The 14,591-nt window shown below is 34.0% G+C and overlaps 1 protein-coding gene across 1 annotated transcript; it reads left to right on the top strand.

Moving 5' to 3' along the window:
• Positions 1-5,367: 5,367 nt before the first annotated feature.
• LOC142610982 (KH domain-containing protein At3g08620) lies at positions 5,368-11,299 on the top strand. The gene is made up of 7 exons (XM_075782974.1): positions 5,368-5,883; positions 6,064-6,152; positions 7,430-7,581; positions 9,261-9,377; positions 9,508-9,624; positions 9,818-9,961; positions 10,712-11,299. The coding sequence occupies exons 1-7, from the start codon at positions 5,804-5,806 to the stop codon at positions 10,856-10,858; spliced, it is 846 nt and encodes a 281-aa protein (XP_075639089.1). The 5' UTR covers positions 5,368-5,803; the 3' UTR covers positions 10,859-11,299.
• The last annotated feature ends 3,292 nt before the right edge of the window (positions 11,300-14,591 follow it).

Genomic DNA, 14,591 nt, shown 5'->3' with positions numbered 1-14,591 from the left:
TAAGTAACATTGATTGGATGTTTTAAAATAAAGAAATGAAAAGAAATGAAAATGAATGGAATATAAGTAATATTGTTTGAGAGTAATGTGGAGGGAATGGAATGAAATCATTTTATGACAATATTACTGTTAGAACCCTATTTTAAAATAAAAGGTTAAATATATATGAGTATTTTGAGAGTTTTAGTAAACAATTCATTAAATCTAATTTTATTCCCTCTCATTCCTCCCAATTTCGGGAAGAATGAAAATTTGAGGATTTAAGGAAATAAAGAGGAATGAGTGTTCCCTTCTACGCATTTCATTCCCTCCCACTTAAACTCCCAAATAAATGAATGGACTTTTCATTCCCTCAAAACCCTCAAACAAGGAAATGAGAGAATATTCTAAAATTATTATTTTCATTCATTTTCATTCCCTCCTCCCAAACGAGACCTAAGTAACCTTGATTGTAAAAAAATTATTAAATCTAATTTCATTCTCTCTCATTCCTCCCAATTATTAAAAAAATTTGAAATTTTAAGGGAATAGAGAAGAATGAGTGTTCCCTCTTATCAATTCCATTCTCTCCCACTTAAACTCCCAAACAAGAGAATTGATTTTCCATTCTCTCTATTAAAACTCCCAAACAAGTGAAGGGAGAAGTATTCTAAAATTATTTTTTTCATTCCATTCCATTCCATTTCATCCTCCCAAACGAGGCCTTAGTACGCAAGAGGTTCATACAATTAAAAGCTGTGGTGGAAATCATCAGTGTACATTTATGGGGAATATATATTAAATTCTACTTCATGGATAAAGTGTCGTAAACCTCTATCCCATACTAGCTCTTATCCCTCCCTCGCAATCCATAATTATGTATAAGATCATTGAAAATACCTATATCCTAACACTAAAACTACTCAAATAGCGACCTAGATGGTCACAAGAAAGGCCTCCTACTTAGTGAGTCACAAGATTCCCTTCAAAGTTGCCATTTGTGCATAACTTGACCCTTCACAATGGAAAGGCATTCCAAGCTTTAAGAACATGTTGTTTTGGCGTCGTGAAATACCTCTAGTCATGCATTGTGAAAAAGAATTATAGTGTTGATAACTCGTGTGGAGCAAACTAGCTATTGAGTCACTCTTTGTACGATGATTTTTTTTTTTTGAGAAACTTTTGTACGATGATTTGATCTTAACAATTAGTCCAAATTGTTTTAATTTAAAAATAATAATCCTATAATTGTGGCATACCGCACCCATAGTCTCTGAAAAATATTATTTAAGAGTTGATATCATTTATCATCTTTAGGAAGGAAGAACTAATTTTCACAACATGCTTGTGATTTGAGGTTCGATTAACAGGAAAATGAGCGAAAGTTTATGTATTCGCACATATCACATTTAATTATTGAAAAATTTAGGGAAAACAATAGAATATGAAATATTTGAAGTAGGCATAAAGACACATAAAAATCAGTTTTTTTTAAGATGATATTTTTCCCCACTCAAATACTCAATTGAGTTATTCTCCACACAAAAAAAAAAAAAAAAAAATACTCAATTGAGTTTGCTAGTAGGTTCTGCACAAATCGTCTATAGAATACAAATAAACTAGGATTCTACTAGTGGCAATCTTGAAGAATCCTAGGAATTTTCTTAGGTATTATGCGCAACAACAGTAAAATTAGCCAATGAAATGACAATTTTGAATTATTTGGCCGCAATAGAAGTTAACACGTGGAGATCTTTCGATGGCCTAGGGGGGATACTCTAGAAATCTTTTATTCCACCACCTGCCATTAATTTTTGTTTGGTTGTGACGGGATGTTCAGGAGCTGAATTCCTGTTTAGGCGCCGCTCACATTTTGAATCAATCACCAGTTTCCACCTTCACACGCCTTAATTAAAAAAAAATATATAATATAATTATTTAGTATTAGTTCAAATCATTATACTTGAAATGAAAGAATATCATATAAAGTACGTTTAATAATCTCTTTAATTACATACCACTAGCCACTAGCATCATCTCCTCAAACTTACAAATCCTCGGATTTCTTAGAATCATAGCTGATAGCATCCATCATCTATTAAATTGCAGCATATTTTTTTCCATGTATTTTAAGCACAACTATTCTGTGTGTTTGCAAAAATCATTCAAATCACTCAATTAGACCCCATTTAGGAAGAAGAAAAAAAATTGATGTCAGGAAAGGTCTAATCAGAGATTGAATCCAATGATTGGGAAGCTGTGACCAATCTTACCATAGACTGGACCAGTCGAATCTTGTGTGTGTGTGTTTTTTTCACTGTCGAATCTTTTGTTTATCAATGCTGTTAGGTTATTGTATTATTTTGCTAATAAATGCCTAATCCTAATGTTAGTTGAGATGATTTTTTTCTGTGTATTCATTTGGGGACTTTAGCTGGTGGACCTATGGCTCTACATCACGACACTCTATTGCTCTCTGTCCTGAGATTCAGAAGTCACAACCTATTGTTCAATTAGACCCCACTGAGTTTGACTCGAGCATTGAATTATTAGTTTTTATTTTGTTTTGGATTCGACAGAAACCTTTTTCTCTTTTTGGGTTGATGAAGTAATATTTTTATTCCTATGTGTTTTTTTACCTCCCTCTTGTTTAAGGGGTCTTAAGTTCTGGGAAATGGAATAAGTGTTCAATCAATTTCAAACAAGGTAAAGAGTAATAGTTGCAAATGACTGAACAAAAATCAATTTCCTTCATGACATTTTCCTGAGTTTTTCCTTTTGGTTTTTTTTTTTTTTTTTGGGGGAGGGGGGGTGGGGGGTGGGGGGTTAAAACACAGTATTGGTTAAAATTTGTACAAATATAACACAGGTAAATATCATACAACAAGTTTTTTTTTTTTTTTAAATAAAACAAAAAAAGCTAGATATTTGAAAACAATTATTTGGTATTAAACAATTCAATCTTTGCAAGAGAGAGGAAAAACAAACTTTTAAAGGAGAAAAACAACTAATAATCTTCATGATAATGATTATATTTGTATCGAAGACCTTAATTAAGGTTGGATATTTCACCCGACGTTAATGCTGTATTTTAAGTTGACTTAAAAATTATTCCATAATATTGTGAGTTTCAGTTAGCTCAATTAGTAAAGTCTTTGATGGTTGAATAAGAGATCTGAGATTCAATTCCCGCCTATACCAAAAATTGATTGGTGTCTTAGTCTGATGATAAAGAGCATCATTAGAAGTAGACGTCATATGTTGAAACTCTCTAAAAAAAAGTATTCCATAATATTATGATCGATACTGGCCTGTGTGGAATATAGTTGTGTTTGATTCAAATTATTACTCAATTCGAAATAATATTTTTACGGTTTTTAATAAAATATTAGGGATTTAGATTAAGGTTTTATGTTGTTTTTTAGAGAGAAAATTATGTTGCCGCATTTCTTTAAAAATGGTAAAATTCTTGCAACTTTATGGACATAGACAAATTGTCGAATCATGTAAATATTATTTTATATAATTATTTTTTTTTGCGCATATATATATTTTTTCTATTTCTACATTTCATAGATTTAGAAATTTCGTGCATATTTCCCTCTCAAAAGATAATAGTTTCTTAATTGGGTATGAAATATGAAGATAATGTGGATAATAGGGCCTTAATTGGGTACGAAATATGAAGATTATGTGAATGTGGCTAATAGCTAGAAAGAAAGAAACAAGAAAAGTCAGAAATTGTTGAAGACAGTCTAATATAGTATAGGGCTATAGCAAGAATAGGGTGGGCAGGTACCCGTACTTCTTTAAACACCGCCCCATCATCCCGCTCCCCCCACTGATTATGGAAAAGGTTGGTCTTTGTGTCTGAAAAGTAAAATAATAAAATGCCCCTCCTAGGACCATTCTTTTATATTTTCTACCTTTTAGGAGAGAAAAGAAAGGACAAGTTTGACTTTAAGGTCCCCCGAGCCAAAAGTTATACACCACACAAATTGTTTGCGCAATCCATATAACAAAAAACACTTTGAATTTTGGTAGATACACGTATTAATGTCCATATTGCAATCTTCTATTTATTTAACACAACCATATGAGAAATAAAAAAAAGATAAAGAAAAAGCTTTAAGCGTAAAAAGATGCCTTTTATAATTGTCACCACGTTAAGATCCGACAACCATTGATTAGTCATTTGCAAGCATGTTTCTAAGTTTTAGCAAAATATAGTTTTTTTTTTTTTTTTTATAAAAGTTTTGGTCCTTTTCAAATATTAGATAGAACATGAAAGCAATACATGATTATTTTTAAATTCGTATCGTATTTATGTCAAGTCCAACATACTTAAGTATTGAATACATATTAAATTCATAAATAATATTAGTTAACAAAGAGTGATATTTAAGACAATATTTTTATGATTGTTAATATAGTTTATTCTATTTTTTTATGAACGAAGAATAGATAGAGGGCGACCAACATGATAATTCTACTTGGGTGTGACCATAATAGTACTTTATCCGTTAGGTCCGAAGCTCTGTTGGGGTGTAGAGAGACCACGGTGAACCACAACTTCTTAACCTTATGGGGGATACTAGTAAATCTTAAATTACTAAAAGAAGTAACTTAAGTGAGTCCATATTTGGATTTGAATTTTGGACTTTATACTTAGGGTGTCTTGTGCATCATCCAAGACTACTAAACCACACTTTTCGATGCTAATATAGTTTATTCTAATTAAAGTAATATCATTTTCATCGTTTATACTATTTTTGTTATTATACATTAATTATTATGGATTATTATATTAATAAAATAATGAAAAATATTGTGACTCAAAACATAATTGTGGGACAAAGATGATAGGTTATGGTGGTGATGAGCGCAGTCCAAATCACCCAAAAAATGTCCAAATCAGTGAGGCAAAAGGGAGGCGAAAGAAGCAGAAAGTGAAAAAGAAAAAGTAAAACAAAAGAGCAAAGTAAGAAAACGACGACGTAGTAGTAAGAAATGTTGAGAGCTGAGCAATGAGCAGTGAGCAATGGTAGTAGTAGTAGTAGTCTGAGAGTGTCCAGCTAAGACTGCGTTGGCAAACATCATTAATCATTTTGGCAATGGGGCTGTCGAGTCTCAAGGACCCTTCTAACTCACTGTAACTGTAAAAACCCACACTTAATTCTCTGCATGCTTGACACGTGTCCTCACCTGCTACATATATATGACTACATTCACAGTCACCTGCTATTCACTAAAATAATATATATAAAAAATATAAATCTCACATTTGAGCCATTTTTAGTTTTTTACAGTAAAAAACAAACACAAATAAATAATAATAAAAACATGTTTTTTCACTCTATTTCTCTGTCTACAGCTCTACTACTTCCTAGGCCACTGTGAAAATTTTTGCTGCTCCAGACAGAATCTTTACCCTCTTACCTTAATTTTAGCTACCAAAAAGATCCACTTGTTTCCACTCATCGCTCTCTCACTGCCCCAACTCACTATTTTTTTTTTTTTTTTGGGTTCAAAGCTAAAGCCTTTAAACAAAGGTGGATTATATAAGGGAAATTATAAAGAAGAAGAAAAATAATTAAGATTTGCCTTTCCTTTCCTTTCTGCATATTTGACAGAGAGAGCTGTCGAACTTTCTCTCTTTCATTTCTTTTTTTTATATTTCTAATTCTCTTATTACAAAATACAAACCTCCCTTTATTGAAGGTGTTGTGTTTCCGCTTTTTCTTCTGCAACAAGAACAACAAAACCCCTTTTTCCCATTCCATTCTTTTGTTTGTTCAAATTCTCTAAGAAAAGCTGAAAAGCCATGTCAGGTCTGTATAATCCCAACTTCTCACCTGCAAGAGCTGCTTCTCCACAGATTAGAAGCAACCCAGATGTTGACAGGTATGTCTCTCAAGAACTAGTATTATAATAATTCATATAATTAAAAAGAAAAAAGAAAAAAGAAAAGCAAACAGACTTGGAGAGACAAAAATATTGTCTTTTTGGTCAGGTTGTTGAATTAATTTTGTGTGTTTGTAAATCTTTGAGAGTTTTGATCTAAGTAGGGTTGTTGTTTTGCAGTCAGTACTTGTCAGAGCTGTTAGCAGAACATCAAAAGCTTGGACCTTTCATGCAAGTCCTTCCGATATGTAGCCGGCTGTTAAATCAAGGTCACTTCCTAAATCTTTGAATTTTGGATCTGGGTTTTTCATGGGGTTTACCTTTTCTTCCTGTTCTTTTTCTGTCTTTACAACACTGTTACTGGGATAAGAAATGTGCCTGTTTGTATGGGGTTTAGATCGGTCAGATTGTTCTTTAACTTTTAATTGCATGAAACTTAGCCACTGGTTTGCGCAGTACTTCACAACGATTGTTATATTTCATCATGCATCCATCTTTTGAGTTTGGAATTCCCTGCACTCCTGGCTTGATGATATCTTAGGTAATGTTATATTTATGTTTTGCAATGGGGAAGTTGGGAGTCTCATGAAAATATAATCTTAATTATCGAGTTGTTGATAGTTGCTGAATTCTCAAGTTGGTTTGTGTAGAATGGAGTCAACTCAATAATCAGTTTAGTTTCATTTGATTTCCCAAATATACCTTAGTATTCGATTTTTTAGCAAATTATGCATATTTAGTTGCAATGTATGGTGTAGTGTGATACATTGCAACCGTTATGCATAGAAAATTGGTGTATCTGTATAAAACAGGCAATTGGTAACATCTTCTACAATAAGAGGCCTAATGCTGTTATGCATGGTCTGGAGACGGTAGTTTAACTGAATGTGAATTTGATTGCAGGCAAATGGTCTTATACTGGGGTTGGTTTGAACTAGACATAGGTGGTCTGCGGTAATTACTTTTTTTGGTGAAATCTGCGGTAATTACTTGTATGCTTACGGTGGACAATATAACATCACACATGTTGACTGTAATGTTTTGGGGTTTCAGTGTTTTTTTATTTATTTATTTTTTATCATAGAGTTGGTAATGAGAATGCTGGGTAAGAATCTGGCAAACTTTCACTAGTAGGTTTCAGTCTATGGAGATGATAAAACACTCACTAGTTTTGTTATGTTGGAGTTTGCTAGCGTTCTAATCCTATTATGTTTAAGAACATGATTTTAAGACAAAAATGAACTGCTGGAGTCTAGATCATTTGAGTAGTTGTCCTCAGTAGGCCTACTCGCTGATTGGAACTAATGCATTTAGCTTTATCTACTTCCCAATCTTTCTACGATTAGTACCAACATGTAAAGTGTCATTTCTCCTTAGACAGAAGTTAGATTATAGGTAAATTCTATCACAGTCTTTTACTCTTTGGGGCTTGTCACCCTGCAATGTTCTTCAAATTCCTCCCTTTTTGGCAATGCCTCCTTCTTTAGTGTTATATTTGTTAATAATGGGGGTCAGTTTCTCATATGAAATGCTCTTTAATGTGCAGAAATTTTACGGGTTTCTGGAATGATGTCCAACCAAGGTTTTAGTGACTTTGATAGGCTTCGGCATAGAAGCCCCAGTCCCATGGCTTCTTCAAACCTCATCTCAAGTGTCACTGGGACAGGATTAGGTGGCTGGAATGGCCTTCCTCAGGAGGTAATTGTTATCTGATTTTTAGTATTTCATTTTAGTACCCGTTAGCTCTTTTTTGTTTCTTGATTTTCAAGCTATGCAACTACCGAAAAATAACCTTGCAATATGCGTGATCTATATTAAGTCCCCCCCCCCCCCCTTTTTTTTCTCCTATCTAGTGTTGACTACTGCTGACAAATTAGCTTGCAATATGTGTGATCTGTGTTGAGTCAGGGGTGTTTCCTCCTCTATCCAATGTTTACTTCATAATTGAATTTGGGTAGGTTATTCATACATCCAATTTGTATTATTGGAAGGCACTAAGATAAGGGTTGAGACTGCAGCAATGACTGATCAAGCCTATTCCGTTTTATACACCAATTGAATTGTATAAAGTAGCGGAATCCGCTAAGAAAAACCAGTTCATTGAGAATGGGGTCAAAATTTTGACGAGGTCCATGGTTGCTTTGTGTAGGTCAAGGATCATTATAGCGGATGGACATTTAAAGTTTTTACAAATGACTTGTGTCATTAAAGGTCAAAAAAACTCTGGTCCTGTACATTACCGTACTGAAGCGAATGAATCCAAGAAAATTATTGACTTGTTGACCCACTTTTTACTTCATAAACTGATACTTTGGAAGGAAGGGTGGTCAACAGAAAAAAAGAATAGTTCACAAACATCCAGTCTAAAATATATGACTTCTGTGACTCTTGCTGGTTTACAACTTTCCCCTGATTTTCTTTATTGTGACAAGATATGCACTGTTACACTTGATAGCATAATGAGGACTTGATTTGAGAGAGGAGCTTTAAATTGATGAAAATAATAGTTGCTGTTGTATCTGATGTTCACATCCCACGCATATAAGGTTTCTTTATAATAAACTATTTTTTGTTTATAAATAAAAAAGAAAAATGATGAACATATATATGTCGATTTTTACTCCTCAGCCATTGCTCTGTGAGACAGTGAGAGTACTTTTTTTTTTTTTTTTTTCCTCCCTTCAATCCATTATTTTTTAATATTCACACACTTGAATAAACTGATGTTATTTTAATGTTCACCTCCTATCATTCTGGAAATACATGGTCTACAAGGTATAAGACTGCCAATATCAGTTCAAGCTCACAAGTATTGTGAAGGTGGGAAAGTTAGACAAGTAAAAAGTATGCTTGACTTAATGAGCAACCTGATTTTCACATGTAATTTAAGCACTCCAGAGGACTGTCTTATTTTTTCACGATGATATACTTTATCTGTATGTCACAAGATTCATTAGGTGTATCCATTTCTGATCTAGGCTGGCGCTGGGCTAGTGCAAAGAAAAAAAAGAATGAGTTATCTGTCTGACCTTACTATTATTTTTGTCTTTTGGAGTTATGTGAGGGTTGTTGCAGTTCATGATATGTTTTGATATGCTTTGTTTGCATGTACATCTCTGGTCCACGCTGTTGTTGGCTGCCTTAATATAGTCTTAGCTTAAAACTTGGATTTTTTTTTTTTTGATAAGTAAGATTATTTTTGCTGTCTGCATTGATCCTTTCTGCTTATATTCTGCTCTATCCATAAGAATATTTATTGAATGTTCTGCATCTGGAAAACCACATGCTATTGTTTTTCTCTCCCTATTTTTTTTCGTGAATTCTTTCCTTTTGAGCGTCTTTATATAAAATTTTAAGCATCTTTCATCACATAACAGAGATTAAGTGGACCCCCTGGAATGACAATGGACTGGCAAGGTGCACCAGCAAGCCCTAGTTCCTACACTGTCAAGAGAATTTTGCGTTTGGAAATTCCAGTTGATACTTACCCAAATGTAAGCCTTAAACAGAATGCTAGTGTATGAAGTTAAATGTGATTGCCTTTATTTGCATGTTCCACCAATTTAGAAGCAGAACTTTTTAACTAGTAACACCTGAAGTACTTGTTTCTTTATGGATGTTTAGTTCAATTTTGTTGGGCGGCTTCTGGGACCAAGAGGCAATTCCCTGAAACGAGTGGAAGCAACAACAGGCTGCCGTGTATATATTAGAGGGAAAGGGTCAATAAAGGATCCTGACAAGGTAATACACACCCACACCACTCTTTCCAGTTCTGCCGCTATTAGAAATGCATTTTTTTTCAATGATGATTCAGGCAAAACTGGCATGGAAATATAATGCATTTCTTAATGGGCCATTTGATGTGATATCGTTTATGTTCAAGATTGGTTTTAATTTGCATGTTAAATTATTTTATGTTCTTTTCAATCTCAAGGAAGAAAAGCTAAGGGGAAGGCCAGGCTATGAGCACCTGAATGAACCACTCCACATCTTAATTGAGGCTGATTTACCTGCCAATGTTGTTGATATAAGGCTGAGGCAGGCACAGGAAATTATTGAAGAATTGCTCAAACCTGTGGTATGTACCTCTAACCTAGTTCTTCTTATCGTTTTATGTTTTGAAATTGGACATAGTTTTATTGCAGATGATTATTTCCATTATTTGTAACATGTATCGTTCGTTGGATATGTTTACTCGTTCTTTAAGACAGCACATAGTTGGAAAATTTGATCAAAATTGAGGCATTTGTGTGATTAAGCTACAGAGGAGTCTGCTCTTCCATATGATGAGAATTATTTTAGGGAGCAATGGAAGCAAATAGTCTCACTGACTCTCTAGTAAATTCCTATGGTTTTCCTTGGTATAGCCTTCTGCTCAAGCTTGAGGTTAACTTGAAGCAGTTTTTCTTTTCTTAGCATCTGTTTTTTTTAATAAGAATTAGGGCCATTTTGGTGGTCAAGACTCAAGAGACAAGCATTCAGTTGAGGACACTTTCTGCTCACCATATCTCTTTGAAAATTTTCACTAGAAATTGACTTAGCAAGTAGAATTAATTCTTGTGTAAGTTGCTCCCACTCACAGCCTTACAATCTCAGTTAAGGAACAAGTTAAACAATCAGCAGAATTTCAAAGTCTGCTCGGTTGAGTCATGCACATCCCTCTTTCCCCACATAAAATTCTTACTTATAGAAGTTATGTGCTGTAGTTTTCACTCAATTCCCCTTAAATATATTAACTAGTAGCATTGTTGTCCTTAGTTTTGACATAAGCTTTCCATCTTTGTCTCTCATCTTTTTTTGGCTGGGGGATGTAACCTTCAATATGCAGGACGAATCTCAGGATTTTATTAAGAGGCAGCAGTTGCGTGAATTAGCTATGCTAAATTCAAATTTCAGAGAAGAGAGTCCTGGGCCAAGCGGTAGTGTCTCTCCTTTCAATTCAAGTGGCATGAAACGTGCAAAAACAGGACGCTGAGCTCTCTCATTATTGCCGGTCTGAAGTGTTTCTGCTCTGCTCTGGAAATTCTGGCTGAAAATACCTTGCCATCCATCTCAATTCAGCACAGCTACAAGAGATAATAGGCTAACAGTTCTTGGTGATGAGCTTTCGGGTGGGTTTTTTTTCTTCTATTTTTTGTTTTGTTTTTTGTTTTCTTTTTTTGGAACAGAAAGACAAAAAGGGAAAAAAAATAAACCAAAAAGAAAAAGGAAAAAAAAAAAAAGCTATATAGTTGAGTTTAGGTTTGTTGAGGTCAGTTTTTCCTGTAAACTTAATACATTCATTGGATTTATTCTTGTGTTAGTGACTTTTGAGAAGTGTGGAATATATATATAATATATTAATGGTGCAAGTATTAGGCCTAAAGACAATGGAACACATTTTCTTTAGGTACCACATGTTCCATATTTTTTAAAACTGTGTAGGTCATATCTGGATTCTCTTGACTATCTCAAGCATTTTTTTTTAATTTTTTTTTCGTTGGAGATATTTAATATATTCAGAGTGATGCATAATAGAGTGCCTGCACACGCATAATGTTTTCTACCTTTTGGTGGCTTTAAATGGTCAGTATGTAAGCTGAATGTTTCAACCAGGTTTTGATGGCTTGAAGTCTCGAACTTGTAAAATCATAAGTATTGGCACTTTGGTAGGTAATGGGGGCTTACCAAAAAGCGACCCAAATTCTCACCCGGAGCATGTTTGCCCTTGTTATTAATTAATTTTTACTCTCACAACGCTTTTTGACTCACGTTGTGAGAGGAAGAAAATATATATCTGATATACGAGATACATTTTCTTTAACGTCTCTCTCTAATTCTAGTTAACCGTCATTGTCGCTAGCCTTGCATCAAAGACATTTTCTCTCATATAAATGAATGGAAAAATGGAGTGGTTCGGTGTAGATCAGCATGATGGATGGTCCAGGCAATCGTTTTCATTCTAATTGATCCATTTTTTATTTACATAAAAGGACATGGTAAAGGAGGCAGATTGCTGATTGCTAATTGTATTACTATCTAGTATTGTGCCCGTACAACACAGACTTAATCAATAATTATATGTAAATTGTAAATTAGATCAAACATACCAATAATAAAATTAAATTGAAAATAAGAATTGGTGTTTTAAGAAATACAAAAAAAGAAATAGAAAAGAAATAACTAACTAAATATAGGAAACTGTACAGCAATTTTGGTCCCAAAAAAAGAAAGAAAGAATGGAGTTAGTAAAGAGCCTTGCTATAAAATTGTTTCTCTTCTTAATTTTCTTTCAATGAAATGAAGTTTAGGAGAAATTATTCAGTATTTGTATTGGTCCATCCACGTGATTCTCTTAATCAATACAAATAAATCATTAAGGATTTCAGTGATTATGTGAACTCCATAGATTTTTTTTTTTTGGTTGAGAAGAAGAAGAAGATCCATAGGTTAGAAGTTGATACTTGATACTATATAACTTCTTATTGGTTGAAAGGACAATGTTTAATTTCTCAAATTTACGGGTTAAATCCATTATAAATATAGTGCCAAGGAATATAATTTATTATGAAAATATTATGAATTTATTGTTCCTGGCATGTTATCAAAAAGTATGCTGAGGTTGAGAAGTTGCATGTGTGCTCCTATAATAGTGTATTCAAAATGCATATAAACAGTCAAAAGTTTTGTACTTACGTTAATTAATTTTTCCAATAGAAATATTTAGGATTCAAATTCTTTCTCCAATTGTGACATTTTTTATTTTTGGATGATTTTATAGCTGACAACCTAGGAGGAACTCTAAATAATTTGAAGAATTTCAGGAAAATGGTTTTAGTGTAATTTTGGAGATTTATGGAAGGGGAGGGGGGGGGGGGGATGATTCTTTATCTCTGCAAACATAATGTTACTTGGGTCTCAAGGTTTTTTATTTTTATTTTTATTTTTAAAGCAAGTTTTGCTAGTGAAATAATGATATTTATTATCATAGAAGTGTCAAAATTAAAAGTTCTCTGCGTGGTAAAGCAAAATTTCCCAAAAACTCTAGAGGACCTTCATCCATATAAACATAGTTTATTGGAGCAAGATTTATTATAATAATATCATGCTCTTCACATAATTATAATAACCAAACTGTACCAAATTTGCCAAAAAAAAGAGGTTTAATTTTAAGTGATAGTCTAGTGATAATAGCATTCTTTATGGTGCTCCATGTTTATGGTTGGAAGTTTGGACCCCACCTTCTCCTCCTCCACTATCTACCCATCCCCCCCCCCCCCCCTCCCCCCAAAAAAAAAGGGGGATTGCATAGTTTTATTAGGAACACGTATGTTATTAATGTTAAGTTGTTTTAATCAAATAATCACATTATCTTTTAATATTAGCATTTATAAATGGGCTATTTAATTCTTTATTGATCCTTTCCCTCTAATATATACACGGCAGCCTGGTGTTGCTTCCACTCGTTTCAGGAATAACCAAGATGTCAATTCCAAGACTATTTTTTGTCATTTAAAAAAAAAAACACAAAAAACAAAAACAAACTTTGCATTTACTGAACTTTTTTTTTTTAACGAATTGCATTGTATTAATTTCACTGTTTAATATACTTACAAATTTATATATTAATTCAATACTATACTAGTTGATCAATTATTCTTTTTACAATTTTCCAACATAAATCAACAATGAATCCTCATTGAAGCAATAAACTATTATACCAGAGAGGATAATTAGGCAGCACACTTATGGTTTGATAAAGGCAAGCAGCAGGCCTACATATAGATGAGAGAAGCTGCCAGCCTATCTGCCTCCCAAACAACTTGATGCAAACACCAATTTATTTGGTTCTTCAGGTAGGCATCTATCTATATTTCATTTTCTTTTTTCCTTAACAGTTAACAACCAAATTCTGAATTACTGAGTTATGAGTTGCTGGCAGTGGCATACTTGACAGCATTGCCACACCAGCTGAAAAATTAAGATTGCAGAGTTTGGCTTGGATCCAATGCTCTAGTGCAAGACCCAACACTATTTAGTCACAAGTCCAAAATTGGTCACGTGTCCGCATTGTGTCCAGTCTAATGAACTTTGGCCAAGATTACAAACACTACTCAAAGAATTAACAAGTCTGAGACTTCTAGGTGGACGTACACCTTTCCCCTCCTCGGCCAAATTTAGTGAAAACCATCAACTTATATGCTGCCTGATGACGAACGAAAATCCACCAGTTGTCACGTGGTCCTCACCTTACTCGAAACAACACCTGCACAACAACAGACAAGACCAACAAAGGGCACCGGTGTGGTGCCGGCCAAAAACCCTCCGAAGGTCAAGTTAGAGTCTGTTTACAACCCTAGAATGCCAGAGTCGAGTTAATTATGCGTACCTTGCTTTATGAGGGTTTTGGGGGTATATATAGTAGCGTAGGGCCGAAATTCACGCCTTGGTCAAGAAGTCCTTTCCTTCTAGGAGAGTAACTCGTGGAATTTCGTATCTCTTAGAGTTCTTTTCCTTATATGAATCTTCTTGACTAAGGTCAAACGTGTAGCGCAAGAACTTTCCTTATATGCACGTACATGGTGGACAAAACAAGCTATGGATGAAGGTTGGGTTATTCCCTTCAGCTTTTACTTATTAAGGTCGTCAGCCTATGTATGTATTTGGTGAGGTTGTCAACTTACGTAGGCCACCAGAAAGGTCGTCAGCCTATGTATGCCACCAGCAAG

The sequence above is a fragment of the Castanea sativa genome, chromosome 9 (assembly GCF_040712315.1).
Source record: "Castanea sativa cultivar Marrone di Chiusa Pesio chromosome 9, ASM4071231v1".
In the NCBI taxonomy this organism is placed as follows: Eukaryota; Viridiplantae; Streptophyta; class Magnoliopsida; order Fagales; family Fagaceae; genus Castanea; species Castanea sativa.
The sequence above is the reverse complement of the archived record's forward strand: the minus strand, read 5'-3'. Positions and strand labels throughout refer to the sequence as shown.

Bases quoted from the DNA above. Each gene is read 5' to 3' on its own strand.
- LOC142610982 (XM_075782974.1), top strand. From the start codon at position 5,804: ATGTCAGGTCTGTATAATCCCAACTTCTCACCTGCAAGAGCTGCTTCT. The intron at 9,625-9,817 runs GTAATACACACC...TTCAATCTCAAG, and splicing joins CAATAAAGGATCCTGACAAG to GAAGAAAAGCTAAGGGGAAG. The intron at 9,962-10,711 runs GTATGTACCTCT...TTCAATATGCAG, and splicing joins AAGAATTGCTCAAACCTGTG to GACGAATCTCAGGATTTTAT.